This window comes from Gobius niger, assembly GCF_951799975.1.
Source record: "Gobius niger genome assembly, chromosome: 10".
NCBI classification, from domain to species: Eukaryota; Metazoa; Chordata; class Actinopteri; order Gobiiformes; family Gobiidae; genus Gobius; species Gobius niger.
In genome coordinates, this window is record NC_136861.1 from 3232258 (window position 1) to 3258514 (window position 26257).

General features: G+C 44.4%; 1 protein-coding gene across 1 annotated transcript; it reads left to right on the forward strand.

Moving 5' to 3' along the window:
- Positions 1-6049: 6049 nt before the first annotated feature.
- Positions 6050-25882, forward strand: LOC306969157 (ceramide synthase-like; the record flags this gene model as incomplete). The annotated part of the gene is made up of 6 exons (XM_079564757.1): positions 6050-6183; positions 6827-6910; positions 14821-15040; positions 19529-19624; positions 24223-24332; positions 25702-25882. Exons 1-6 carry the CDS (start codon positions 6065-6067, stop codon positions 25880-25882), a joined length of 810 nt encoding a protein of 269 aa, XP_079420883.1. The 5' UTR covers positions 6050-6064.
- Positions 25883-26257: the final 375 nt, after the last annotated feature.

Consider the following 26257-nt stretch of genomic DNA (forward strand, 5'->3'; position numbering starts at 1 on the left):
TTCCCCGGGTTTATTTAGTCTGGAAAAAGTTTGAAACATTTGGGAAAAGTTTAGAATTTTTTTGAAGAATGTGAAAGTTTGGAACATTTTAGTTTATTTTTTTGGGGAGTTTTTTAGAATTTTTTTGGGACATTTTTTTTAATTTACTAGATTTTTATTTTTATTTATTTTTTATTTTTTGGGGGTAAATTTGTAGACATTTTGTGGGACATTTTTGGATTTGGGATTTTTATTTGCATTTTTGGGGGATTTTGTTTTTTTAATTTTTTTTTGGGGGGGGGGGGGGATTTTACAAATTTTTCTTTATTCAATTTTATTTGAAATGTTTGGATTTTTGGGGGATTTTTTTTATAAAAGTTTAGAAAATTTAGGGAAAGTTTGAAAAATTTGGGACAAGTTTAGAATTTTTTTGAAGATTGTGAAAGTTTGGAACATTTTTGTTTATTTTTTAGGGAATTTTTTAGAATTTTTTTTGGGACATTTTTTTTAATTGTTTGGAAATTTTGGGGGGAATTTTTTAGATATTTTTGTTTGTTTTTGTTTTTTATTTTTGGGGTAAATTTGTAGATATTTTGTGGGACATTTTTGGATTTTTTTTGCATTTTTGGGAGATTTTTTTTTTTTGAATTTTGGGGGAATTTTACATTTTTTTGAATTTTATTTGAAATGTTTTGGATTTTGGGGGGATTTTTTATAAAAGTTTAAGAAATTTTGGAAAAGTTTTGAAAATGTTGAAACTCCCTGGTCTTGAAATTGTGTGAAACTGTGTCTGACAGTTTCGCTCATTGATTGTTTAATGTATTAATTATCATTAATTATCGTTTGCTCCCTGGTCTTAAACACGGGAGAAATTTGCATCGACAAACAAACTATTTACATTTTTACAGATTTATTGAGCTTTGAACCCAAAAAAAACAAGGATGAATTTGAATTTTACAGATTTTTTTCACTAACAACTTTACCTTTTTTATCACCCACAGTCACAGTTACATTCGGGCTTTTCTTCACCTGGGCTTTGGTTTATAAACTTTAAACACACGACTGTTTTCTTTTAACACATTTTAAGGTCACGTATGATTTATCATAATCACTGTCAGATCGACTTTATTCAGAAACTAAACCACATCCAAAATGAGCAAATCTTTATTACTGTATCACAAAACAAAACTGCACATTTAAACCTGGATCTGAACTTTATTTACATTTTGTCGCTGAAAATATCTGCAAATTTAGGACATTTTTATGCTAAAACCCTGGTCTGGTGTCGACAAAAAGGTTTAGGTTCTACAAGCGGCAAAAGCAGGAACCGGAAATCTTAATATTCAAGTTTTGTAAAAGAAAACAAGGAAAAAAAAAAAATGGAATAAATTTGGGCAAAACTGGGGGGAAAATGTGAACAAAGAAATAAATAAAATACAATTTGGGGGGAAAACACGCAGAAATTTTTTTAAAAAAGTGGAAAAAAAATGGACAATTTAGGGGAAAAAAATCAAATCTTGAAAATAAGAAAAACTTGTGAAGTGTTTCGTCGTTAAAGGAACTTTCTTGGTCGTTTCACTTCAAACAAATGTAAAAAATGAAATGGAAGGAAAAGGAACATTATTATGGTTTTATGACAAATAATTTAGTATCGCTGTCGAATAAGTATCGAATAAGTATCGTAGCAGATGTGGCTCGTTTCCCTCACGTTTCCTCGATTAGCCCTTGCCTCTCTGCGGCGTCTCGTCTTGGCCCCGCCCCCTGAAGCATGTGACCGCGCTCCGCACATCCTGCATGTTTTTGTAAAGAAAGAAAATAAAAACAAAATAAGAAGCAACAAAGAAACGGGAGAAACGTGTGCGACGCAGCGTGAGGCGAACAGCAGCTCAGCCGGAGCCGGGCCGGGCCTCCAGGGGGCGCCGTGTACATGTGCATGTGGGTTTATTTTAGGCCTTTTCAGCGTTTAGGACTTTGCTTTTTGGATTTTTTGTTTGTTTTTGTAAATGGTTTGGAGTTGGTGAACACTGGCCCCGGTCGTCACGGTTACGCTGTTGGACTTCGATGATACTTGAATTTCTTAAAAACTGTTTAAACTTTAGACAAAAGTAGAAACAATAAACACTGGACTGAAACCGGACTCCGGGTTTTCTTTCTCTCCGTTAAAAACTCACGAAGGCGGCCATCTTCTTTGCCTCCGATACTGGGGTTTGAGTATCGGCCGATATTAGTGATGGGTAGATCTTTTCTTTCTCTACTTTAACCCCTCCCGCCTGAACCGAGCACATTTTCTCCAGTTTGGCTTTACCCCAATCCAAAAGCTTCTGGAAAAAAGCTGTGAAAATAACAACAAAACTGAGACGAAAACAATGATGGAAATGTGACAAAAAAGTGATTAAAAATGACGAAAAAATGACAAGAAAATTAAAAAAAATGACAAAAATGTGACAAAAAAATGACCAAAATTTGATGAAAAATTTATGAAAAAATGAAAAAAAAACGTGACAAAAAATTACAAAAATGTGACAAAATGTGAAAAAAATGTGACAAAAAAATGACCAAAATTTGATACAAAATTGACGAAAAAATGAAGAAAAAAAAAAAGCGTGACAAAAAATGTGATTAAAATTCGACCAAAAAATTGCAAAACTGACAAAAAAATGACCAAAATTTGATTAAAAATTGACGAAAAATAAATAAATAAAAAAGTGACAAAAAAATTCTAAAAATGTGACAAAAAAATTTGATTAAAATTAGACCAAAAAATGAAGAAAGAAAAAAGACAAAATAACAAAAATGAGTTAAATCCCCAACAAAAAAATGATGGAAAAAGCTCCTCTCGGTTCAGGCGGGAGTTAAGAGGTTAAAAACACCGACTCACAAAGGCGGCCATCTTTTTTGCTTCCGATGCCGATACTGGGGTTTGAGTATCGGCCGATATTAGTGATGGGTAGATGAAACTCACACTGTATCGTGCAGTGTCTCATCGGCGCCATCTGGTGGTGAAGAAGCATTGCAGCAGTGAGTCTGAAAAAGCGAACTCTGACTGAGCTCATTTATTCGATCTTTATCCGATACCGGTATCGGATCGGCGCCTCCCTAAGCACGACGAGTGTGGGAGGTCTCTACTCTACAAGGCTCCGGCTGTGGTGGAAGGTCTCTACAAGGCTCTGGCTGTGGTGGGAGGTCTCTACTCTACAACGCTCCGGCTGTGGTGGAAGGTCTCTACAAGGCTCCGGCTGTGGTGGGAGGTCTCTACAAGGCTCCGGCTGTAGTGGGAGGTCTCTACAATGGGATGTAGGGAGCTGATCCTGAACTCTCCTCGTGCGTCCGGAGCTGCTGTGGTTCAAACTTTATGCAAATTAATTCAAATGAGCCAATCCCAGCCTGCGCTCGGACCGTGACAGGTGGCCTAAGCCCCGCCCCCAGGGCTTCATCCGACTTAAGTTAAATCTGTGCTTCAGGAGCAGAGCTGGACTCGCACAGGGGGGGGGGAGTCTCTGCAGTCTCTCCCTCTCCAGTCTCCTGTCTCTCCAGTCTCTCGAGTCTCTCCGGTCTCTCCGGTCTCTCTCCGGTCTCTGCAGTCTCTCTGGTCTCTCTCCAGAGTCTTCATCTGAACCAGGAGTCGAGGTGAGAGTCTTTACTTTACTTTTACTTCTGCTATAGTTTAGTTTCAGAGTTTCTGGTTTGTTTCAGCGTGTGTAGTTTTACTGTGATGAAGTCCCTGTTTCTCCATCACTGCTTTGTCCCCAAATAAACTCAGCTTCAGGAGGTTCTGAGTGTAGCCCGTGTGGTCTTAGTGTCTGTCAATTTCGTTAAAATCTTGGTCTGTCTTTTCTGTTTCCTTTGTGGTTTTATTTTGTAAAATGTACATAGGTTTTCCAATCTAGACTTTTATTTTGATAGCGGCAGCGCGTGCTACTTCCGGTCCCTTTGCGCTCGTCTCCTCAGTTGCGATGAGGAGGACGGAGGGGAGGTGAGCCGCCGGAGTTTCTCTTAATCAGTTAATATAAGAAATGTCACTAAAAATTATATTTATGTTAAAAATAGATTAGATCTTTGTTGGAAAGGTATTTTGGCACGTTTTCCTGCCAGTTAATGTGTGAATCAGAGTTTTTTTTTTATGTTTAGTACATCTCTCTAAAGAAAACGTTACTTATCAACTGAAGCGACCGTTGCTCATGCGCGTGCGGCGTTTTCTCTGTTCAACAGACGCAGTTGTGGAGAGTTACTGGATGTTTGTTTTTTCTTTCACACAGGTATGTGGCAATGTTTATTTTATTTATTTATTTATTTATTTTTGTTTCTTGAATGTATTTATTTATTTTTTTCTCAAATCTATTTTTTATCAGAAATCTAAAACATGTCATTTGATGGGGAATTTATGGATTAAAATGGAAATGTAATACGGTCACTATGTAAAGAATTGTAAATTGTATATTGTATATTATTGTGCATTGTAGGCTATATTGTAATTTGTAATTTGTATTTATGTGAGTTGCGATGAGGAGGACGGAGGGGAGACGCAGTAGTGGAGAGGCTGTACTGGATGTTTGTGTTTTGTTTCACACAGTAAAGCCCCCCCTCATCAGCAAACCCCTGTGTACGGCTCCATCTATGACACAACGCAGAGAGTTCAACTAGCTGGTGGTCGTGCAAAGTGAAGGGCCGACCCCGCTACATGAGCTTTCAAATAATCATGACGTGTTTCCACAGGGTCAGTGTTGGGCAGAGACGGGATTCACGTGTTTACAATGATCATGTTCAGTGTTAAAGTTACTCTTTTCATCAACATTTACTCAAGCTCCTCCCTCTTTAACCTCTGACCCCGCCAGGTCGGCTTTACCCAAATTTACGAAGCAATAAAAAACTTTAGCATAGGGACCTCTGATGCTAACTATCATAGCCACTTTAGCATAGAGACCTCTGGTGCTAACTATCATAGCCACTTTAGCATAGGGACCTCTGATGCTAACTATCATAGCCACTTTAGCATAGGCACCTCTGGTGCTAACTATCATAGCCACTTTAGCATAGGGACCTCTGGTGCTAACTATCATAGCCACTTTAGCATAGGGACCTCTGGTGCTAACTATCATAGCCACTTTAGCATAGGGACCTCTGGTGCTAACTATCATAGCCACTTTAGCATAGGGACCTCTGATGCTAACTATCATAGCCACTTTAGCATAGGGACCTCTGATGCTAACTATCATAGCCACTTTAGCATAGGGACCTCTGATGCTAACTATCATAGCCACTTTAGCATAGGGACCTCTGATGCTAACTATCATAGCCACTTTAGCATAGGGACCTCTGATGCTAACTATGAGGAGTTAGTTGCTGGTGTTAGAGTTTAGAGGCGATAATCTGATGGTTCCAGACACAGCCTAAACAAACAAACAAGTCCCATGAGGCTTAGCGATATGACATCACAGTCTTGAACTCTATAGAGCTCCACAGTCCCGCCTCCTCTCCACAGTCCCGCCTCCTCTCCACAGTCCCGCCTCCTCTCCACAGTCCCGCCTCCTCTCCACAGTCCCGCCTCCTCTCCACAGTCCCGCCTCCTCTCCGGTCCGGTAGTAAACCCCCCCTTGCTTTGAGGCCGTATTGATTTGGAATAAAGTCTTTAACTCTCGGGCTGAATCCAGCTCTGTGGTTCTAAAGCGACCGCAGAGTCAGACGCAGGTGAAGAAAGCACGTCTGAGATCCATCTAGTTTAACTGCGAGCTTTTGTCCTAGAACTACATTACCCAGGATGCTCGGGAGTCCCATGATCTACTACGAGGCTTTTGATTGGTGGAGCTTCACGTTCCCCACACGTGTTTATTTATTGTTATGTAGACGACATCAACAACCAATTTCTCATTACCTGCAGGGAGTCTGCGTGTGGAACTTTTTGTGGAAGAAGTTTAACTATTGTACTTGATAAAAATCAAAATCAAAAGTATTTCCTATTTCCTGGAACAAAAATCAATTTTTAAGCCCTTTCTGAGAGCGAGCCGATGGCCTATACAAGAAAAAGAATGTTTATCTTTGCCGTTTGGTCCAGCTCTAACTGCGGTGAGCCTGGTGAGCCCCGGCAGAGATGAGGTCGCTGCTTCTGGCCGGCTCCGCCTTCTTCCCCGCCCTCCTGTTCGTCTCCAAACTCCTGCTGCACCGGACGCTCGGCTGCAGCCAATCAGACGCTCTCATCGCCGCCACACGGTGAGTTATGGGGAACTGCTCATCAGCATCAGGTAAAGAAGCATGTGGTCCTCACTCAGCCAATCAGAGGAGAGCACCGACATCACAGATACCGCCTCTGTGCCATTTGACCAATTAGCAAAGACCGGTCGCTCTCTACTTCCTGTTTTCTCTAAAGTCTAAAACAGTCTGACTAAACCTCACTGTAAAACTAACCCATCACTGTAAAACTAACCATCACTGTAAAACTAACCCATCACTGTAAAACTAACCCTCACTGTAAAACTAACCCTGACTGTAAAACTAACCCTCACTGTAAAACTAACCCTCACTGTAAAACTAACCCTGACTGTAAAACTAACCCTCACTGTAAAACTAACCATCACTGTAAAACTAACACACACTGTAAAACTAACACACACTGTAAAACTAACCATCACTGTAAAACTAACCATCACTGTAAAACTAACACACACTGTAAAACTAACACACACTGTAAAACTAACCATCACTGTAAAACTAACCATCACTGTAAAACTAACCATCACTGTAAAACTAACCCATCACTGTAAAACTACTGTTTCTGGTTCATTCTCAATCAATCAATCAAATTTTATTTGTATATATGTATATAGTATATTCTGTGTGTTTCTGGTGTGTTCAGGCTGGTGTCGTCGCTTCAGTCCATCATGGCGTCCGCCGCCGGACTCGTCATCGTCGCCTCCTGCTCCGACCTCGTCCACGACCGGTGAGGCCCCGGTGCATTGTGGGTGAGGCCCCGGTGCATTGTGGGCGAGGCCCCGGTGCATTGTGGGCGAGGCCCCGGTGCATTGTGGGAAATGCCTCATTTGAAAGTCAAAGTGTCGTTTTGTTTGAGACTCGACTTCAGGGATTTCATTCAACCTTTAACTCAGAGACACTTTTACTCAAAGAAAAAGAAAAAACATTCAGGAAAAAATATTTAGCATTTTTATCATGAAGCTAACATTAGAATATGTAGCATAAAGCTAACATTAGCATATGTAACATAAAGCTAACATTAGCATATATAGCTTGAAGCTAACATTAGCATATGTAGCTTCAAGCTAACATTAGCATATGTAGCATAAAGATAACATTAGCATATGTAGCATAAAGATAACATTAGCATATGTAGCATAAAGATAACGTTAGCATATGTAGCTTCAAGCTAACATTAGCATATGTAACATAAAGATAACATTAGCATATGTAACATAAAGATAACATTAGCATATGTAACATAAAGATAACATTAGCATATGTAGCATAAAGATAACATTAGCATATGTAGCATAAAGATAACATTACCATATGTAGCATAAAGATAACATTAGCATATGTAGCATAAAGATAACGTTAGCATATGTAGCTTCAAGCTAACATTAGCATATGTAACATAAAGATAACATTAGCATATGTAGCATAAAGATAACATTACCATATGTAGCATAAAGATAACATTAGCATATGTAGCATAAAGATAACATTAGCATATGTAGCTTCAAGCTAACATTAGCATATATAACAAAGATAACATTAGCATATGTAGCGTAAAGATAACATTAGCATATGTAGCATAAAGCTAACATTAGCATATGTAGCTTGAAGCTAACATTAGCATATGTAGCATAAAGCTAACATTAGCATATGTAGCTTGAAGCTAACATTAGCATATGTAGCATAAAGCTAACATTAGCATATGTAGCATAAAGCTAACATTAGCATATGTAGCTTGAAGCTAACATTAGCATATGTAGCTTGAAGCTAACATTAGCATATGTAGCATAAAGCTAACATTAGCATATGTAGCTTGAAGCTAACGTGGTTTCCTGGTTAGCATGTGTTTTGGGGCTGTTGTCTCTGTATCTTTAGTATAAAAAATGTTCATAATTCAGCGTTTGTTCGTGAGTAAAGGGAGAAAGTTCAGTGTTTTTCCTCGTTTCAACTGCTCGACTAAAACATGACCATATTTGGGCGATTCCGAAGATGACGTCATGTTTCTCATTTCCTGTAGAGTGGTAGGTTTCCACGGCGACGTTCAAACAACAGCATTCTATCCCAGCCTGGCGTTCAGAGTCAAACACAGACGAGGATTTCTCGGACAGCACTTATATCAGAGTTTCTTCAGATCCGCTGGAGAGACAGAGCTTCTCAGGACAGGAGCTGGACTCAGACTGATTGAGAAGCAGAAAGACTCGACAAAGACGTCCCAGACGATGCAGGAGCAACAGAAACAAGATCTCAAAGTGGACGATGTTCGGGCAAAGTTAACGTTTGAGAAAGAGACGTTTGTGGAGAGCGAGTCGGCAGCGTACGAGATGAACGCGGGGAAACGTCAAACAGTGGGAAGCGTCGGACGGTCCACAGAGTCGCTCACAGAGGAGACGTCACAGACCGTCCACCAGAGGGAGCAGGAACCCACCCACCTCCGGGGAGGAGTCGCAGACACGAACGGCTCCATCGAAACGCTGACCACACGACTCCAGGACTGCAAACAGGAACTGGTGAGGTTTGAGGTCAGACAGTGCAAGTGGAGGGAGCGGGAGAGGTTTCTGGAGGTAAAGCTTATGAATTACCAAAAGCAGATGAACACAGAGCGAGGAGACGGCGTGGAAATCAAATCCAGTGAAGGGGTCGTCAAAGAATCCAGCGCTGAGAGCGAACGGTGGACGGAACAGTCCGGCCGAGTCCCAGATCAATCTGTGCGTCAGGAGCTGGAGGAGAGAGTGACCGTCTCTGAATCCAAGCTGAAAGAGGCCGAGGAGAGTTTGGCCGCGAGAGAGAAAGAGTTAGAGAAAGTGCGTGAAGAATTGTCATTGGAAAAGGAGAAATCCAGGCAGAAAGAGTGTGACAAACTCAAGGAGGAGAGTTTGAAGGAGACCCTGGCGATGGGTGGAAAGGTTCGCGTTCAGGAGAAAGAAAGTCAAGAGAAAACGCTTTTGAAGAACGAGTCGACCCCGAACTCTCCCTTCAAAGCTTTACTAAGAAAATGGGAGAAAGTGTCGATGTCTGGAACTGCAGCCACGACAGAGACTGAGTCAGAGCTCTGTGCAGACGACAGCCAGGCCAAAACACGACTCACGCCCAACAAGAGCAACGACTTCGAGAAGGAGAGGGCGAGGTTTAGTGCTCGCGAGAAGGAGCTGGAGACGAAGATTCAGCTTTTGGAAAGTCAGGTAACAGAGCTTCAAGAAGAGGCTCAGAAAGATTGTCCTCAAAGAGAAACCGTGGACAAACCGTGCACCAAAGAGATGGAGGTTCAGACGATCGACAACATGGAGCAGGAGGTGGAGGACGTGCAAGAAGAACAGCTCACCTTTAATAAGGAAAGAGCGGAGTGGAGGGAAGAGCGACAGGAGCTGGAGGAGAGAGTGGCCGTCTCTGAATCCAAGCTGAAAGCAGCCGAGGAGAGTCTGGCCGAGAAAGAGGAGGCGATGGAGAAACTGTGTGAAGAGTGGGTACTCGAACAGGAGGAGTTCATGCAAAAAAAGTGTGAGGACCTCAAAGAATACCAGGAGACTCTGAAGCAATGTTTGGCCATGGGAGAAAAGGTGACTGTTCTGGAGAAGGACCGTGAAAGTCTTGAGAAAACTGTGGCACGTCTGAAGGAAGAGTTGACCCAAAAGGATGAAGCCGCACAAAGAAAATGGGAGAAATTGTCAACGTCTGAAACAGCAGCCACGACAGAGACTCAGTCAGAGCTCTGTGCAGACGACAGCCAGGCCAACAAACAACTCACGCCCAACAAGAGCAAAGAGCACGACTTCAAAAAGGAGAAGGAGCTGGAGATGAAGGAGGAGCATTTGGCCAAGAGAGCGGAGGCGCTGGAGAAAGAGCGTGAAGAGTGGTTACTTGAAAAGGAGAAATCCGCGCAGAAAGAGTGCGAAGAACTCAAAGAACACCAGGAGACTTTGGAGCAATGTTTGGCCATGGGACAAAAGCTGATTATTCTGGAGAAGGACTGTGAAACTCTGGATAAAACTGTGGCACTTCTGAAGCGAGTGTTGACCCAAAAGGATGAAGCGTTTAGTGCTCGCGAGAAGGAGCTGGAGCTGAAAATACATCTTTTGGAAAGTCAGGTAACAGAGCTTCAAGAAGAGGCTCAGAAAGATTGTCCTCAAAGAGAAACCGTGGACAAACCGTGCACCAAAGAGATGGAGGTTCAGGCGATCAAAGACATGGAGCAGGAGGTGGAGGACGTGCAAGAAGAGTTTAAACATTTAGTCCAGAGCCTTCAGAGCGAACAGCTCACCTTTAATAAGGAAAGAGCGGAGTGGAGAGAAGAGCGACAGGAGCTGGAGGAGAGAGTGGCCGTCTCTGAATCCAAGCTGAAAGAAGCCGAGGAGAGTCTGGCCGAGAGAGAGGAGGCGCTGGAGAAAGAGCGTGAAGAGCGGTCACTCGAAAAGGAGAAATCCGAGCAGAAAGAGTGCGAGGACCTCAAACAACACCAGGAGACTTTGAAGCAATGTTTGGCCATGGCACAAAAGTTTACTGTTCTGGAGAAGGACCGTGAAAGTCTTGAGAAAACTGTGGCACTTTTGAAAGAAGAGTTAACCCAAAAGGATGAAGCGTCTAGTGCTCGAGAGAAGGAGCTGGAAACTAAGATTCAGCTTTTGGAAAGTCAGGTAACAGAGCTTCGAGAAGAGGCTCGGGAAGATTGTCCTCAAAGAGAAACCGTGGACAAACCGTGCACCAAAGAGATGGAGGTTCAGACGATCGACAATATGGAGCACGAGGTGGAGGAAGAGTTTAAATATTTAGTCCATCGACTTCAGAGCGAAAAACTCACCTTCAACAAGGAAAGAGCAGAGTGGAGGGAAGAGCGACAGAGGCTGGAGGAAAGAGCGACCGTCTCTGAGGAGCACCTGGTGAAGTACCACGCCATGGAGCAAAAGCTCATTGTCCTGGAGAAGGAACGGGACAGTCTGGAGAAAACGGTGGCTCTTTTGAAGGAAGAGTCGACCCAAAAGGATGAAGCCGCACGAAGACAACAGGACAAAGCATCTACGTCTGAAACTGGAGCCGCAACAGGCGATTTCGACTTGATCACAAAACAGCAGCTGGATGAGATGGAGATGTTGAGGGTGAGAGCGCTCGTGCACAGATTACATTCACACTGTGGTCAAAGAGCAGACGCTTTGGAAGAAGAAGGCCAAAGATTGAGTCACATTGTCCAAACGCTGAGCGTAAAACTGGAGGAACGCGAGAGGAACGAGGTCAGATTGGAGGAGGAAAGGAAAGAGTTTGAAAGGAGAGCCGCCGAAGCTGAAGTGCAGCTCAGAAAAGCGCTGGGCGACGCGGCTCAAATGGAAAAGGCCTTAGAAGAAGAACGGGACATGGTTCAGGAAATGGAGACACTTCTGTATGATCAGCAGAAGGACAACGTAGATCTGAAGACGACTGTGGAGGATCTGAAAGAGCAACAACGTGAACTGGAGGAAAATGAGGAGACGAGTGGAGCCAATGAGGCGCTGGTTTTGGAGCTCAGGGGGAAGTTACAGAATGAACTCTCGATAAGGTGGTTTCAGGCGGAGAGAGAGAAATGTTTGATGGCCCAACAAGAACGTTTGGAGGAGGAGAAGAAACAGCTGGAGAGGAGAGTGGAAATGTTTTCTGATGGGGCGACTCGCCTCAGTGCGAAGTTGACGGCTGAGAGAGAAAAGACGTGGCAACTGGAGAAGCAGGCGGAAGAGATGAAGCAGAGGGAAGACGACGCTCTCCAAACGCTGAGCGTAAAACTGGAGGAACGCGAGAGGAACGAGGTCAGATTGGAGGAGGAAAGGAAAGAGTTTGAAAGGAGAGCCGCCGAAGCTGAAGTGCAGCTCGGAAAAGCGCTGGGCGACGCGGCTCGAATGGAAAAGGCCTTAGAAGAAGAACGGGACATGGTTCAGGAAATGGAGACACTTCTGTATGATCAGCAGAAGGACAACGTAGATCTAAAGACGACTGTGGAGGATCTGAAAGAGCAACAACGTGAACTGGAGGAAAATGAGGAGACGAGTGGAGCCAATGAGGCGCTGGTTTTGGAGCTCAGGGGGAAGTTACAGAATGAACTCACGATAAGGTGGTTTCAGTGGGAGAGAGAGAAGTCTTTGATGGCCCAACAAGAACGTTTGGAGGAGGAGAAGAAACAGCTGGAGAGGAGAGTGGAAATGTTTTCTGATGGGGCGACTCGCCTCAGTGCGAAGTTGACGGCCGAGAGAGAAAAGACATGGCAACTGGAGGAGCAGGTGGAAGAGATGAAGCAGAAGCTCTCCACCAGATATCGGAGATGACGGAAACCAAGGAACAACTGGAAACGGTGCTGGAAGAGGCTGGTGAGAAATACCTGGACCTGTGGGCGAGGGAAGAACTGTGGAGAGAAGCAAAGGAGAGGCTTTTGCATCAGATCGAGTCTCTGAAAGACACCAAGGACTTGAACCAGACAAGGACGGAGAGTGAAGGCTTCTTCTCCAGGGCTTTTGGGAGAAGGAAGTAGGAAGATGGTTTGTCGGTGTCACAGGCTGAAAGCTGACACTGACCAGACATTTCCAGTCAAGAAAAGCAACACATTCATCGTCCTGGAGCTTCAGACACGACTGTGCAGCTCCTGAAGCATCAGTGAGAAGATCTGAAGCCACGAGAGTCTTCATCTGTACTCTGCAGTTTAAGTGTCAGACTTTAACTACAGACGCAGGTAAAGGTTCGAGAGTCTTCATCTGTACTCTGCAGTTTAAGAGTCAGACTTTAACTACAGACACAGATAAAGGTTCGAGAGTCTTCATCTGTACTCTGCAGTTTAAGTGTCAGACTTTAACTACAGACACAGATAAAGGTTCGAGAGTCTTCATCTGTACTCTGCAGTTTAAGTGTCAGACTTTAACTACAGACACAGATAAAGGTTCGAGAGTCTTCATCTGTAGTTAAAGTCTGACACTTAAACTGCAGACAGTTTAAGTGTCAGACTTTAACTACAGACAAACAGACTCCAGTCAAGGCAGGGGCTTCAGATCTTCTCAGTGATGCTTCAGGAGCTGACGGTCGTGTCTGAAAGTACAGGACTATGAAGGTGTTGGTTTTCTTGACTGGAAATGTCGATCTCTTAGTCATTGGTCGATCTCTTAGTCATTGGTCGATCTCGTTGTCATTGGTCGATCTCTTAGTCATCGGTCGATCTCTTAGTCATTGGTCGATCTCTTAGTCATTGGTCGATCTCTTAGTCATTGGTCGATCTCGTTGTCATTGGTCGATCTCTTTGTCATCGGTCGATCTCTTTGTCATTGGTCGATCTCTTAGTCATTGGTCGATCTCGTTGTCATTGGTCGATCTCTTAGTCATCGGTCGATCTCTTAGTCATTGGTCGATCTCGTTGTCATTGGTCGATCTCTTAGTCATCGGTCGATCTCTTAGTCATCGGTCGATCTCTTAGTCATTGGTCGATCCCCAGTGTCGCCTTTTCCCTTTTCTGTCTCCACAAAACAAAACAAGTCGTACGTTTTATCACCAGCGTCTGAAGCAGAAACGTTTTCATCAATAAACTGTATTAAAGTGACTTTTGTCTGAGTCTCTTCATGTTCATCCTCAGCATTTGTCACGAGAGGAACTGTCGACCAGAGGAAACAAAGCTCCGACTTTATTATGAAAAGCTCAAACTGATCTGTTTCACTTGATCTTAGTCAGAACTGTTGTAATGCTCTCTTTAGAGCTGCTCCAGCTCATCCTCCTTTATTTATCTCATACAGAGAAAACATGTCTGAGTCTGTGTCAGTCCATACGAGCAAACTGAAGCATCATTCAGTTTGTTTAACCCAGGGGGGCCCAAACTTTTTGTCTCCGAGGCCAAAATTAAAAAGTGCCTGTGAGTCGCGGCCAAACACGGCGATGTCAAGCACGAAAAACACATAACTGCAAATTATAACGTTACTTTATTTTATTAACTTTTTATTTTTTTGAGAGCCCACATTTGCATTATTTTCTATCTATGAAAACAACATGCTCTATTAAAACAAATGTTAACTGTGGCAAAAGCCTGGTTTTAGTAAAACAAAATCAACCATTGTAACAATTTAGTGCAAAAAAACAAAACACCTGCATCTACAGCACCTACAGTGACTTTACCTCATTTATAAGTCAGTTTTTAACATATATTTTTGATGCCGATAACCTTTGCAATAAAATTTGGAAAACTGTGAAAGTTGATGCTACAACACGTGAAAGGAGTGAAACAGCGCCCCCAATTTGAAGCTGGTGGTCAAAAAGTGTACTGCATCCATATTTACCATTGAGAATGAATGGGAGAGAGATAGTATTAACCACAGCGCAAAAGTAGGTCACTCTCTGGCGGGCCAACAGAATTGTTTCGGCCCCACTTTGGTCACCCATGGTTTAACCCCTTAACCCCCACCTGAACCGAGCACATTCTCTCCAGTTTGGCTTTACCCCAATCCAAAAGCTTTTGGAAAAAAGGTGAGAAAATAGCGACAAAACTGAGACGAAAACAAGGATGGAAATGTGACAAAAAAAATGACCAAAAAAAATGACCAAAAAATGTTACAAAAATGAGTTGAATACCCAACTCAGACCCCGGTCCAGTCGTGTTAACCTTCGTCTCTCCCTCAGACCCCGGTCCAGTCGTGTTAACCTTCGTCTCTCCCGCAGGCACTGGCTGGCTGAGGCGTACGTTTTCTTCGCGACGCCGTACTTCGTCTACGATGTCGGGGCCATGTTCCTCTGTCACCGCCACAAGCTGAAGGTCAAAGGTCAGCAGGGGGCGGGGCCAGGGAGCGTGCGCAGCGACGTGATTGGCTTCCTGAGGAAAGAGGCGCTGCTCGTTCTGCACCACATCTTCATGGTCGTCTTCTGCTTCCCCGCCTCCGTGGTAAACTCTGTTCTTAACCCCTTAACCCCCGCCCTCAACCGAGAGCATTTGCTCCAGTTTGGCTTTACCCCAATCCAAAAGCTTCTGGAAAAAAGCAACAAAACTGAGACGAAAACAATGATGGAAATGTGACAAAAAAGTGAGAAAACATCAACAAAAAAGTGACAAAAAAATGACAAAAATGTGGCAAAAAAGTAAGTAAACTTTATTTGTATAGCACCTTTCACAGACACACACTGGAAAAAATGAAATCTTTTCTGAGACCAAAATGACTTAGAAGTGCTTGAAATAAGACTTTTAGTGCTGCTTCTGATGCAGTTTTGACTTGTCTTGAAACAAGATTGCCAATGGAACTACACAGATTTTTCTTGTCTTTGACCATTTTGTCTCATTTCAGTTTTTTTTGTCTTATTTTAAGCGTTCAAGTTAATTCTTCTTCTTCAGCATCAAAAGTCTTAGTTCAAGTAGAAATCAAGCTATTTTTCTAAGATAAGATGGCATTTTTTCCAGTGCAGAGTCACAAAGCGCTTCACAGTGTTAAAACATACTTATAAAACAGCATATTCACTGCAGTAATTCAAAATTTAGCATTCATGATACAAGTGGTGTCAGTATTGCATCAGCCGGACTCAAATGCTTTCTCAAACAGATGTTTTTTAGGTGCTTTTTAAAGGCAGCTGCTGACTCCAGTGAGCGCAAGTCAAGAGGAAGTTTATTCCAAAGTCGGGGCGCGACAGCTTTGAAGGAGCGGTTTCTCCCCGAGTTTTAAAGTGTGTCCGTGGAACCATCAACAGGTTCTGCCCAGAGGACCTCAGGTTCCGAGACGTACTGTAGGGTTTAAGTAGGTCAGCAATATAAGTGGGCGCCTGACCGTGTAGAGCTCGAAAGGTCAGCACCAAGATTTTAAACTGAACCCGATGTTCAACAGGAGCCAGTGCAAGGACTTCAACACAGGTGTGATGTGGGCTCTCCTGTTTGTCCTGGGTTCTCCTGTTTGTCCTGGGCTCTCCTGTTTGTCCTGGGCTCTCCTGTTTGTCCTGGGCTCTCCTGTTTGTCCTGGGCTCTCCTGTTTGTCCTGGGCTCTCCTGTTTGTCCTGGTCAGAAGTCTCGCAGCTGAGTTTTGAACCGACTGCAGACGAGCTCTTTCTCGCTTAAGAGGCTGTTGCAGTAATAATCCAATCGCGAGGACACAAACGCATGGATGATCATTTCCAGTTCTTCTCTGGACACCATGGGTCTGAGTTTAGCCATGTTACGCAGATGGAAGTTGCAGTTTTTGACCAACTGCCTGACATGATGTTCAAGAGACATATTCTTATCAAGGATGACGCCAAGATCTCTCAGTTTTGTTTTTGCCGTGAGGCTCAAGTTGCCTAAGTGTTGTTTGATGGCGGGGGGGGGTCACTGTCAGGGGCAAAGATAAGTGTCTCGGTTTTGTCAGAGTTCGGTTGAAGACTGTTGTCGCTTAGCCACTGCTTTACCTGTGTCAGACAGTCTGTGAGGGAATGCAGCAAAAAGATGACAAAAATTTGATTAAAATGTGATTAAAAAATAACAAAACAATTATAAAAATGTGATAAAAAAACGACAAAAATGTGATAAAAATTTGAAAACCAAAATACAAAAAATGGACGAAAAAATGACAAAAATGTGACAAATATGAGTTGAATCCCCAACAGAAAAATGATGGGCAAAAAATCTGACGACGTGAGGAAAAAGAACCTCTCGGTTCAGGCGGGAGTTAAGAGGTTAATATTTTCGCCTCAGTTTGAGTCTGAGTCTGGTCTGAGTCTGGTCTGAGTCTGGTCTGAGTCTGGTCTGAGTCTGGTCTGAGTCTGGTCTCAGTCTGGTCTCAGTCTGGTCTCAGTCTGGTCTCAGTCTGGTCTCAGTCTGGTCTCAGTCTGGTCTCAGTCCGGTCTCAGTCCGGTCTGAGTCCGGTCTCAGTCCGGTCTGAGTCTGGTCTCAGTCTGGTCTCAGTCTGGTCTCAGTCTGGTCTCAGTCTGGTCTGTGTCTGGTCTCAGTCTGGTCTCAGTCTGGTCTCAGTCTGGTCTGTGTCTGGTCTCAGTCTGGCCTCAGTCTGGTCTCAGTCCGGTCTCAGTCCGGTCTCAGTCCGGTCTCAGTCTGGTCTCAGTCTGGCCTCAGTCTGGTCTCAGTCCGGTCTCAGTCCGGTCTCAGTCTGGTCTCAGTCTGGTCTCAGTCTGGTCTCAGTCCGGTCTCAGTCCGGTCTCAGTCCGGTCTCAGTCCGGTCTCAGTCCGGTCTCAGTCCGGTCTCAGTCCGGTCTCAGTCCGGTCTGAGTCTGGTCTCAGTCTGGTCTCAGTCTGGTCTCAGTCTGGCCTCAGTCTGGCCTCAGTCTGGTCTCAGTCCGGTCTCAGTCCGGTCTCAGTCCGGTCTCAGTCCGGTCTCAGTCCGGTCTCAGTCCGGTCTCAGTCTGGTCTCAGTCTGGCCTCAGTCTGGTCTCAGTCTGGTCTCAGTCTGGTCTCAGTCTGGTCTCAGTCCGGTCTCAGTCCGGTCTCAGTCCGGTCTCAGTCTGGTCTCAGTCCGGTCTCAGTCTGGTCTCAGTCTGGTCTCAGTCTGGTCTCAGTCTGGTCTCAGTCTGGTCTCAGTCTGGTCTGTGTCTGGTCTCAGTCTGGCCTCAGTCTGGTCTGTGTCTGGTCTCAGTCTGGTCTCAGTCTGGTCTGAGTCTGGTCTCAGTCTGGTCTGAGTCTGGTCTGAGTCTGGTCTGGTCTCAGTCTGGTCTCAGTCTGGTCTCAGTCTGGTCTGAGTCTGGTCTCAGTCTGGTCTGAGTCTGGTCTGAGTCTGGTCTCAGTCTGGTCTGAGTCTGGTCTCAGTCTGGCCTCAGTCTGGTCTCAGTCTGGTCTCAGTCTGGTCTCAGTCTGGTCTCAGTCTGGTCTCAGTCTGGTCTCAGTCTGGTCTCAGTCTGGCCTCAGTCTGGTCTCAGTCCGGTCTCAGTCTGGTCTCAGTCCGGTCTCAGTCTGGTCTCAGTCCGGTCTGAGTCCGGTCTTAGTCCGGTCTGAGTCCGGTCTCAGTCTGGTCTGAGTCTGGTCTCAGTCTGGTCTCAGTCTGGTCTCAGTCTGGTCTGAGTCTGGTCTCAGTCTGGTCTCAGTCTGGTCTCAGTCTGGTCTCAGTCTGGTCTGAGTCTGGTCTGATTCTGGTCTCAGTCTGGTCTCAGTCTGGTCTCAGTCTGGTCTCAGTCTGGTCTCAGTCTGGCCTCAGTCTGGTCTGAGTCTGGTCTGAGTCTGGTCTCAGTCTGGTCTCAGTCTGGTCTCAGTCTGGTCTCAGTCTGGTCTGAGTCTGGTCTGATTCTGGTCTCAGTCTGGTCTCAGTCTGGTCTCAGTCTGGTCTCAGTCTGGTCTCAGTCTGGCCTCAGTCTGGTCTCAGTCTGGTCTCAGTCTGGTCTCAGTCCGGTCTCAGTCCGGTCTCAGTCCGGTCTCAGTCTGGCCTCAGTCTGGTCTCAGTCTGGTCTCAGTCTGGTCTCAGTCTGGCCTCAGTCTGGTCTCAGTCTGGTCTCAGTCTGGTCTCAGTCTGGTCTCAGTCTAGTCTCAGTCTGGTCTCAGTCTAGTCTCAGTCTGGTCTCAGTCTGGCCTCAGTCTGGTCTCAGTCTGGTCTCAGTCCGGTCTCAGTCTGGTCTCAGTCTGGTCTCAGTCTGGCCTCAGTCTGGTCTCAGTCTGGTCTCAGTCTGGTCTCAGTCTGGTCTCAGTCTGGTCTCAGTCCGGTCTCAGTCCGGTCTCAGTCTGGTCTCAGTCTGGTCTCAGTCTGGTCTCAGTCCGGTCTCAGTCTGGTCTCAGTCTGGTCTCAGTCCGGTCTCAGTCTGGTCTCAGTCTGGTCTCAGTCCGGTCTCAGTCTGGTCTCAGTCCGGTCTCAGTCTGGTCTCAGTCTGGTCTCAGTCTGGTCTCAGTCTGGTCTCAGTCCGGTCTCAGTCTGGTCTCAGTCTGGTCTCAGTCCGGTCTCAGTCTGGTCTCAGTCTGGTCTCAGTCCGGTCTCAGTCTGGTCTCAGTCCGGTCTCAGTCTGGCCTCAGTCTGGTCTCAGTCTGGTCTCAGTCCGGTCTCAGTCTGGTCTCAGTCTGGTCTCAGTCTGGCCTCAGTCTGGTCTCAGTCCGGTCTCAGTCTGGTCTCAGTCTGGCCTCAGTCTGGTCTCAGTCTGGTCTCAGTCCGGTCTCAGTCTGGTCTCAGTCTGGTCTCAGTCTGGCCTCAGTCTGGTCTCAGTCCGGTCTCAGTCTGGTCTCAGTCTGGCCTCAGTCTGGTCTCAGTCTGGTCTCAGTCCGGTCTCAGTCTGGTCTCAGTCTGGTCTCAGTCTGGTCTCAGTCTGGCCTCAGTCTGGCCTCAGTCTGGTCTCAGTCTGGTCTCAGTCCGGTCTCAGTCTGGTCTCAGTCTGGTCTCAGTCTGGCCTCAGTCTGGTCTCAGTCCGGTCTCAGTCTGGTCTCAGTCCGGTCTCAGTCTGGTCTCAGTCTGGTCTCAGTCCGGTCTCAGTCTGGTCTCTGTGTCGACAGTTCTGGCGTGGAGGGAAAGGAGATTTCTTCCAGGGCGTCCTGCTGCTGCCGGAGCTCAGCACGCCCTTCCTCTGCCTGGGCAAAGTCCTGATCCAGGTGAGTGACGGACAGAGGGGCGGGGCTAACGTCTGCAGGTGAGTGACGGACAGAGGGGCGGGGCTAAAGTCTGCAGGTGAGTGACGGACAGAGGGGCGGGGCTAAAGTCTGCAGGTGAGTGACGGACAGAGGGGCGGGGCTAACGTCTGCAGGTGAGTGACGGACAGAGGGGCGGGGCTAAAGTCTGCAGGTGAGTGACGGACAGAGGGGCGGGGCTAACGTCTGCAGGTGAGTATGACGGACAGAGGGGCGGGGCTAAAGTCAGGAAGTAGAAAAATCTTTCTTCTTTATTACAACTGCATGATACCGTACGGAGCCCTGGAAGTGACAATAGACAAAAAAAAATTGAGGGGTGAAAAAAACATTTTTTTTTTTAAGAAATATATAAACGTAAAAAAAATTAATTCACACCACAAAATATCTCGGGGGAACGGGATAATTATCTCAGGGTAAAAAAATAATAATAATTTGAAGAAATATAAAAAGTGTGTATATATTATATATATTACTAGCTGAGACCCGGCCTTCGGCCGGGCCTCGCTAGTCTCCACATTTGATATTCTGAGATTGTGAGGGATTACAAAGAAATATCCAACCCGGCACACAGTTCAGCTGTAGACCAGTGGTTCCCAACCCATTCCAAAAACTATGGCCACTACAAATGAGCAAAAGAATGAAGGCAAAAAACAATTTCAAACAAACTGCAATTGGAGTGTTTGATGCACCCGTGCTCCTGTCTTATAAACTACGACAATATTTTTGCTAAACTCGGGGAACAGGATTCAAGAGACAGTGGAATAATTATTGATAAATATTAGGGGTTCAGCTCTAACGGTTCGGGTCACGGTGCAGGACCCGTGGTTTGGTCCATCACGGTAGTGTACAATAAAAAAAAGAATGAGTAGGTTTGGAACTGAAATAGCCTAATGATCGTTATTAGACAGTATTTATAACCTTACAATAAAACTGGCAATGCTTTCAAAGCTGCTTTAGAATAAAATGTACCTCTGGGCTCACAATACGTGAGAGCAAAATAGAAAACAAATGTTACAGCAGCAAAGTAAAAGAAAAGAAAAAAAACTACGCAGTGCAGGCCATGCGCTCGTTAAGTTGTAGTGTCATTTTCGCTTTTACTCACACGGAGGAGAAATCAGTCGGAGCAGCGCGTGTGATTAGAGGCTCGTGTTTGAGCAGGTTTTGGACACGCACGCACACGCACAGACATACACACACGCGCACACACGCACACATCGCCCTGTTTGGATGCACGCGCACACATACATACACACACGCACGAACACACACACACGCGCGCGCACATCGCCCTGTTTGGATGCGCGCACACGCACGGCAGTCAGATCTCGTGCACTCGCGTTTTTGTGACAGCGGGTTGTCCTGGGACAGCAGCACCGCCAACCACGCACACACTCAGTACTGTCGCCAGGCTTCCTGGTGTTCCCAAACGGTCTCCCATCCCAGTCCTAACCAGGCCCTTCCCTGCTTAGCTTCAAAGTCGGTATGGGAAATAAACATGGCGGCGCCCAGGCGGCGGCCATTGAGATAGCGTTTTCTATAATAGATAATTATCACATTCTCCCGAGATCATTTTTTGGGAAAAAAAAATATATAATTTTCATATTTCTTCCCAAAAACATTTTTTGGGGGGATTTTTTTTTTTACCCCGAGATAATTATCACGTTCCCCTGAAGTAATTTGTGGTGTGATTTTTTTTTTTTAAAGTTTTTATATTTCTTTAAAAAAAATAAAGTTTTTTCACCCCTCAAATTTGTTTTGTCTAATGTCACTTCCAGGGCTCCGTACTACGATAAATACTGTGACAAAACTATGGCTTTAAAGAGGGGGTATTCTGCTTTTGTCAGTCCCATAGCACCAGTCTATATCACACTACAATGATGACAAACCTTCTGTTGGTCTGTAAATGCAGTACATTAGAATAACTGCCAGAGGTGGGAGACTCGAGTCACATGACTTGACTTGAGTCGCAATTTTCGGGACTTGAGACTGATTTGACCAAAGCTGCAAAAAGACTTGACTTGGGACTTGCTGTTTGTGACTCGAGACTTAACTTGGACTTGAGGCCAAAGACTCTCAATGACTCGCTGTGACTTTACAGTTATTATTTATCTGAGTGAAACTGTCGAAAGATCAGGATTAATTTTGCAAAAGCGGCGCATCTTTGTTTACATTATGGTGATTATCCACATGTGCGTTCGGTTTCCCGACACAGCACTTCTAATCAATACAGCGCGAAAAGGCAGGAGGAAAATACGAGGTCGAAATACGTGCATTAAAAGTTTTCTAAAGACAGTGAAGAGGAGGAGATTTACAGGAAAACCTTTGAAACAATGTTCTGGACCTGCAGCGCAGACGGGGCCTCCAGAACCACCATGTCAGAGCTGATTCATCAACAGGAATCTCGGGGCTTTTCCATGTTTTAATTCGTTCACACAAAGTTTACAGCATTTAGAGGTTATTTTCTGCATCCGCCACAGCCCAGTGACAGCGGGACTGAAGAACACGTGGAATCTATTTTGAGCAGGGGCGAATCCGAATATACAGGGGCTGGGGCAGTACAGGGGAACCACTGACAGAAAAACTGCCAGAAACTAACAAAAATAAAAGTATTATTTTATATTTATGTTTCAGACTGCAGGGAAAAGCAGCTCATATTTAAAATACTATATTTCATATTTATTAAGTCGCCCCCCCCGGGCCCCCTTCCTTAAAATGCTGTCCCAGCAATGTTGTACATAGACTGTTTATTTATAACACATATATTTTGAATGTTGTGGCGTTTAAATATTAATTAGACTTTAAATCCAAATCCATGAGTTTTTAAAAGTTTGATTTTAGCCTAAATTTTCAAAATTACGGTATCTTGAGAAAACACTTGGTATTTTCAAGATTAAACACATGAAAAGTCGACACGCTGGCGTTTGTGACTTGAGGTGACTTGACCCCATGACCGATTGACTTGGACTCACTTGGGACTTGGACCTTCACGACTTGGACTTTGACTCGAGACTTGCATTTAGTGACTTACTCCCACCTCTGATAACTGCCTTGTATAAAATGTCTCTCTCAAAATGGCTGTAGTGAATGTCTTGAAATAGGCCTCTGTCTCTTTAAGAACCTCTGAGCCTTTAGACACGCCCCCTCCACACGCTGTCTGTGGCATCAGTGGGGAGGGGGTTCTGCTGAGGAGCAGTGGTTGGTTACTCGGCTGGTGACGAAAGCTCGGAGGCGTCTCCAGGAGGTGGGGGCGTTCCTAGGAGGACTCAGGCAAACCTATCCCTAAAATGGCCGCCATCAGAGTTTTTACAGATTACTCAAAAATACGTGAATGTGCCAAGGCAACACTTCAGGCATGTTTTTAATGAGGGAGTGACAGAATAACATGATGGAAAGCTGGAAAAAGTCAATTTTGCAGAATACCCCCCCTTTAAATATGATCCAAACTGGCCATGAATCTGCGCTTTTTGGTAAATCATGACTGGCCTAAAACTCATCCAGCTGTTTTTGCTCCACAGTTTCCTGTTTTGTATCTTTGGACTTTTCCCTCGTTCCTCTGTTCAGACATGTCCCGATCTCTTTAGTTTCTCTTCAGTTTCTGTTTAGTTTCTCTTCAGTTTCTGTTTAGTTTCTCTTCAGTTTCTCTTTAGTTTCTCTTCAGTTTCTCTTTAGTTTCTCTTCAGTTTCTCTTCAGTTTCTCTTTAGTTTCTGTTTAGTTTCTCTTCAGTTTCTGTTTAGTTTCTCTTCAGTTTCTCTTTAGTTTCTCTTCAGTTTCTCTTTAGTTTCTCTTCAGTTTCTCTTCAGTTTCTCTTCAGTTTCTCTTCAGTTTCTCTTCAGTTTCTCTTAAGTTTCTCTTCAGTTTCTCTTCAGTTTCTGTTTAGTTTCTGTTTAGTTTCTCTTCAGTTTCTGTTTAGTTTCTCTTCAGTTTCTCTTTAGTTTCTCTTCAGTTTCTCTTTAGTTTCTCTTCAGTTTCTCTTCAGTTTCTCTTCAGTTTCTCTTCAGTTTCTCTTCAGTTTCTCTTCAGTTTCTGTTTAGTTTCTGTTTAGTTTCTCTTCAGTTTCTCTTCAGTTTCTCTTCAGTTTCTCTTCAGTTTCTCTTCAGTTTCTCTTTAGTTTCTCTTCAGTTTCTCTTCAGTTTCTGTTTAGTTTCTGTTTAGTTTCTGTTTAGTTTCTCTTCAGTTTCTCTTCAGTTTCTCTTCAGTTTCTCTTCAGTTTCTCTTCAGTTTCTCTTTAGTTTCTCTTCAGTTTCTCTTCAGTTTCTCTTCAGTTTCTCTTTAGTTTCTTGTTAGTTTCTGTTTAGTTTCTCTTCAGTTTCTCTTTAGTTTCTCTTCAGTTTCTCTTTAGTTTCTCTTCAGTTTCTGTTTAGTTTCTCTTCAGTTTCTCTTTAGTTTCTCTTCAGTTTCTCTTCAGTTTCTCTTTAGTTTCTCTTCAGTTTCTCTTCAGTTTCTCTTCAGTTTCTCTTCAGTTTCTCTTTAGTTTCTCTTCAGTTTCTCTTCAGTTTCTCTTCAGTTTCTGTTTAGTTTCTGTTTAGTTTTTGTTAAATAACGTTAAGTCTCTGTTGTTCAGTTCGGGCGACAGGATTCTCGGCTGCACAAAGTGAACGGCGTCGTGATGATCCTCACGTTCTTCTGCTGCCGAGTCCTGCTGTTCCCATACGTGTACTACGCATACAGCCGGTACTACAAATACTACTGCAATACTTCACATACTCTTTGTACTACGCATACAGCCGGTACTGCAAATACTACTGCAATACTTCACATACTCTCTGTACTACGCATACAGCCGGTACTGCAAATACTACTGCAATACTTCACATACTCTCTGTACTACGCATACAGCCGGTACTACAAATACTACTGCAATACTTCACATACTCTCTGTACTACGCATACAGCCGGTACTACAAATACTACTGCAATACTTCACATACTCTCTGTACTACGCATACAGCCGGTACTACAAATACTACTGCAATACTTCACATACTCTCTGTACTACGCATACAGCCGGTACTGCAAATACTACTGCAATACTTCACATACTCTCTGTACTACGCATACAGCCGGTACTGCAAATACTACTGCAATACTTCAGATACCCTCTGTACTACGCATACAGCCGGTACTACAAATACTACTGCAATACTTCACTTACTCTCTGTACTACGCATACAGCCGGTACTGCAAATACTACTGCAATACTTCAGATACCCTCTGTACTACGCATACAGCCGGTACTACAAATACTACTGCAATACTTCACATACTCTCTGTACTACGCATACAGCCGGTACTGCAAATACTACTGCAATACTTCACATACTCTCTGTACTACGCATACAGCCGGTACTGCAAATACTACTGCAATACTTCACATACTCTCTGTACTACGCATACAGCCGGTACTACAAATGCTCATACAATACTTCACATACTCTCTGTACTACGCATACAGCCGGTACTACAAATGCTCATACAATACTTCACATACTCTCTGTACTACGCATACAGCCGGTACTACAAATACTACTGCAATACTTCACATACTCTCTGTACTACGCATACAGCCGGTACTGCAAATACTACTGCAATACTTCAGATACCCTCTGTACTACGCATACAGCCGGTACTACAAATACTACTGCAATACTTCACATACTCTCTGTACTACGCATACAGCCGGTACTGCAAATACTACTGCAATACTTCACATACTCTCTGTACTACGCATACAGCCGGTACTACAAATGCTCATACAATACTTCACATACTCTCTGTACTACGCATACAGCCGGTACTACAAATACTCATACAATACTTCACATACTCTCTGTACTACGCATACAGCCGGTACTACAAATGCTCATACAATACTTCACATACTCTCTGTACTACGCATACAGCCGGTACTACAAATACTCATACAATACTTCACATACTCTCTGTACTACGCATACAGCCGGTACTACAAATACTCATGTGACACTTGTACAAATACTCCAAACCTCTTTAGCGTTGGCAGTAACGGCTCTTCTTCCCTCAGCTTCTCGGCGTTGCCGCTGCTCTCCGTGCTCCTTGGCGCCCCCTGGCAGTGTAACGTGGGCGCGGCGCTGCTGTGGCCGCTGCAGCTGCACTGGTTCTTCCTGCTGTGTCGAGCCGCGCTGCGCTCCGTGTCCAGCGGGGGGCGCCGTGCAGACGAGCAGAAGAGGCCGCACTCGGACTGAGCTCACCACATGTTTATATTTATTATTTATTTATTTATTTATTTACGACCCGGAAGGAAAAATGTTTCTACTGTCAATAAATCCTTTTCTGTAAAGATGGATCAGTGATTGTTTTACTGCAGTAGTTTGAGTCTCAGAGTCAGTGAGGACGAGAAAAAGGAGAAGAAGGAGATAAAGGAGAAGAAGGAGAAGAAGGAGAAGAAGGAGATAAAGGAGATAAAGGAGATAAAGGAGATAAAGGAGATAAAGGAGATAAAGTAGAAGAAGGAGATAAAGGAGCTGTGAAGCAGGTCCTGCAGAGTCAGAGCCACAGCAGCTTCTGAAAGTTTATTATACCATGGTCTGGGTGAATACTCGATTCTGATTGGCTGGTGG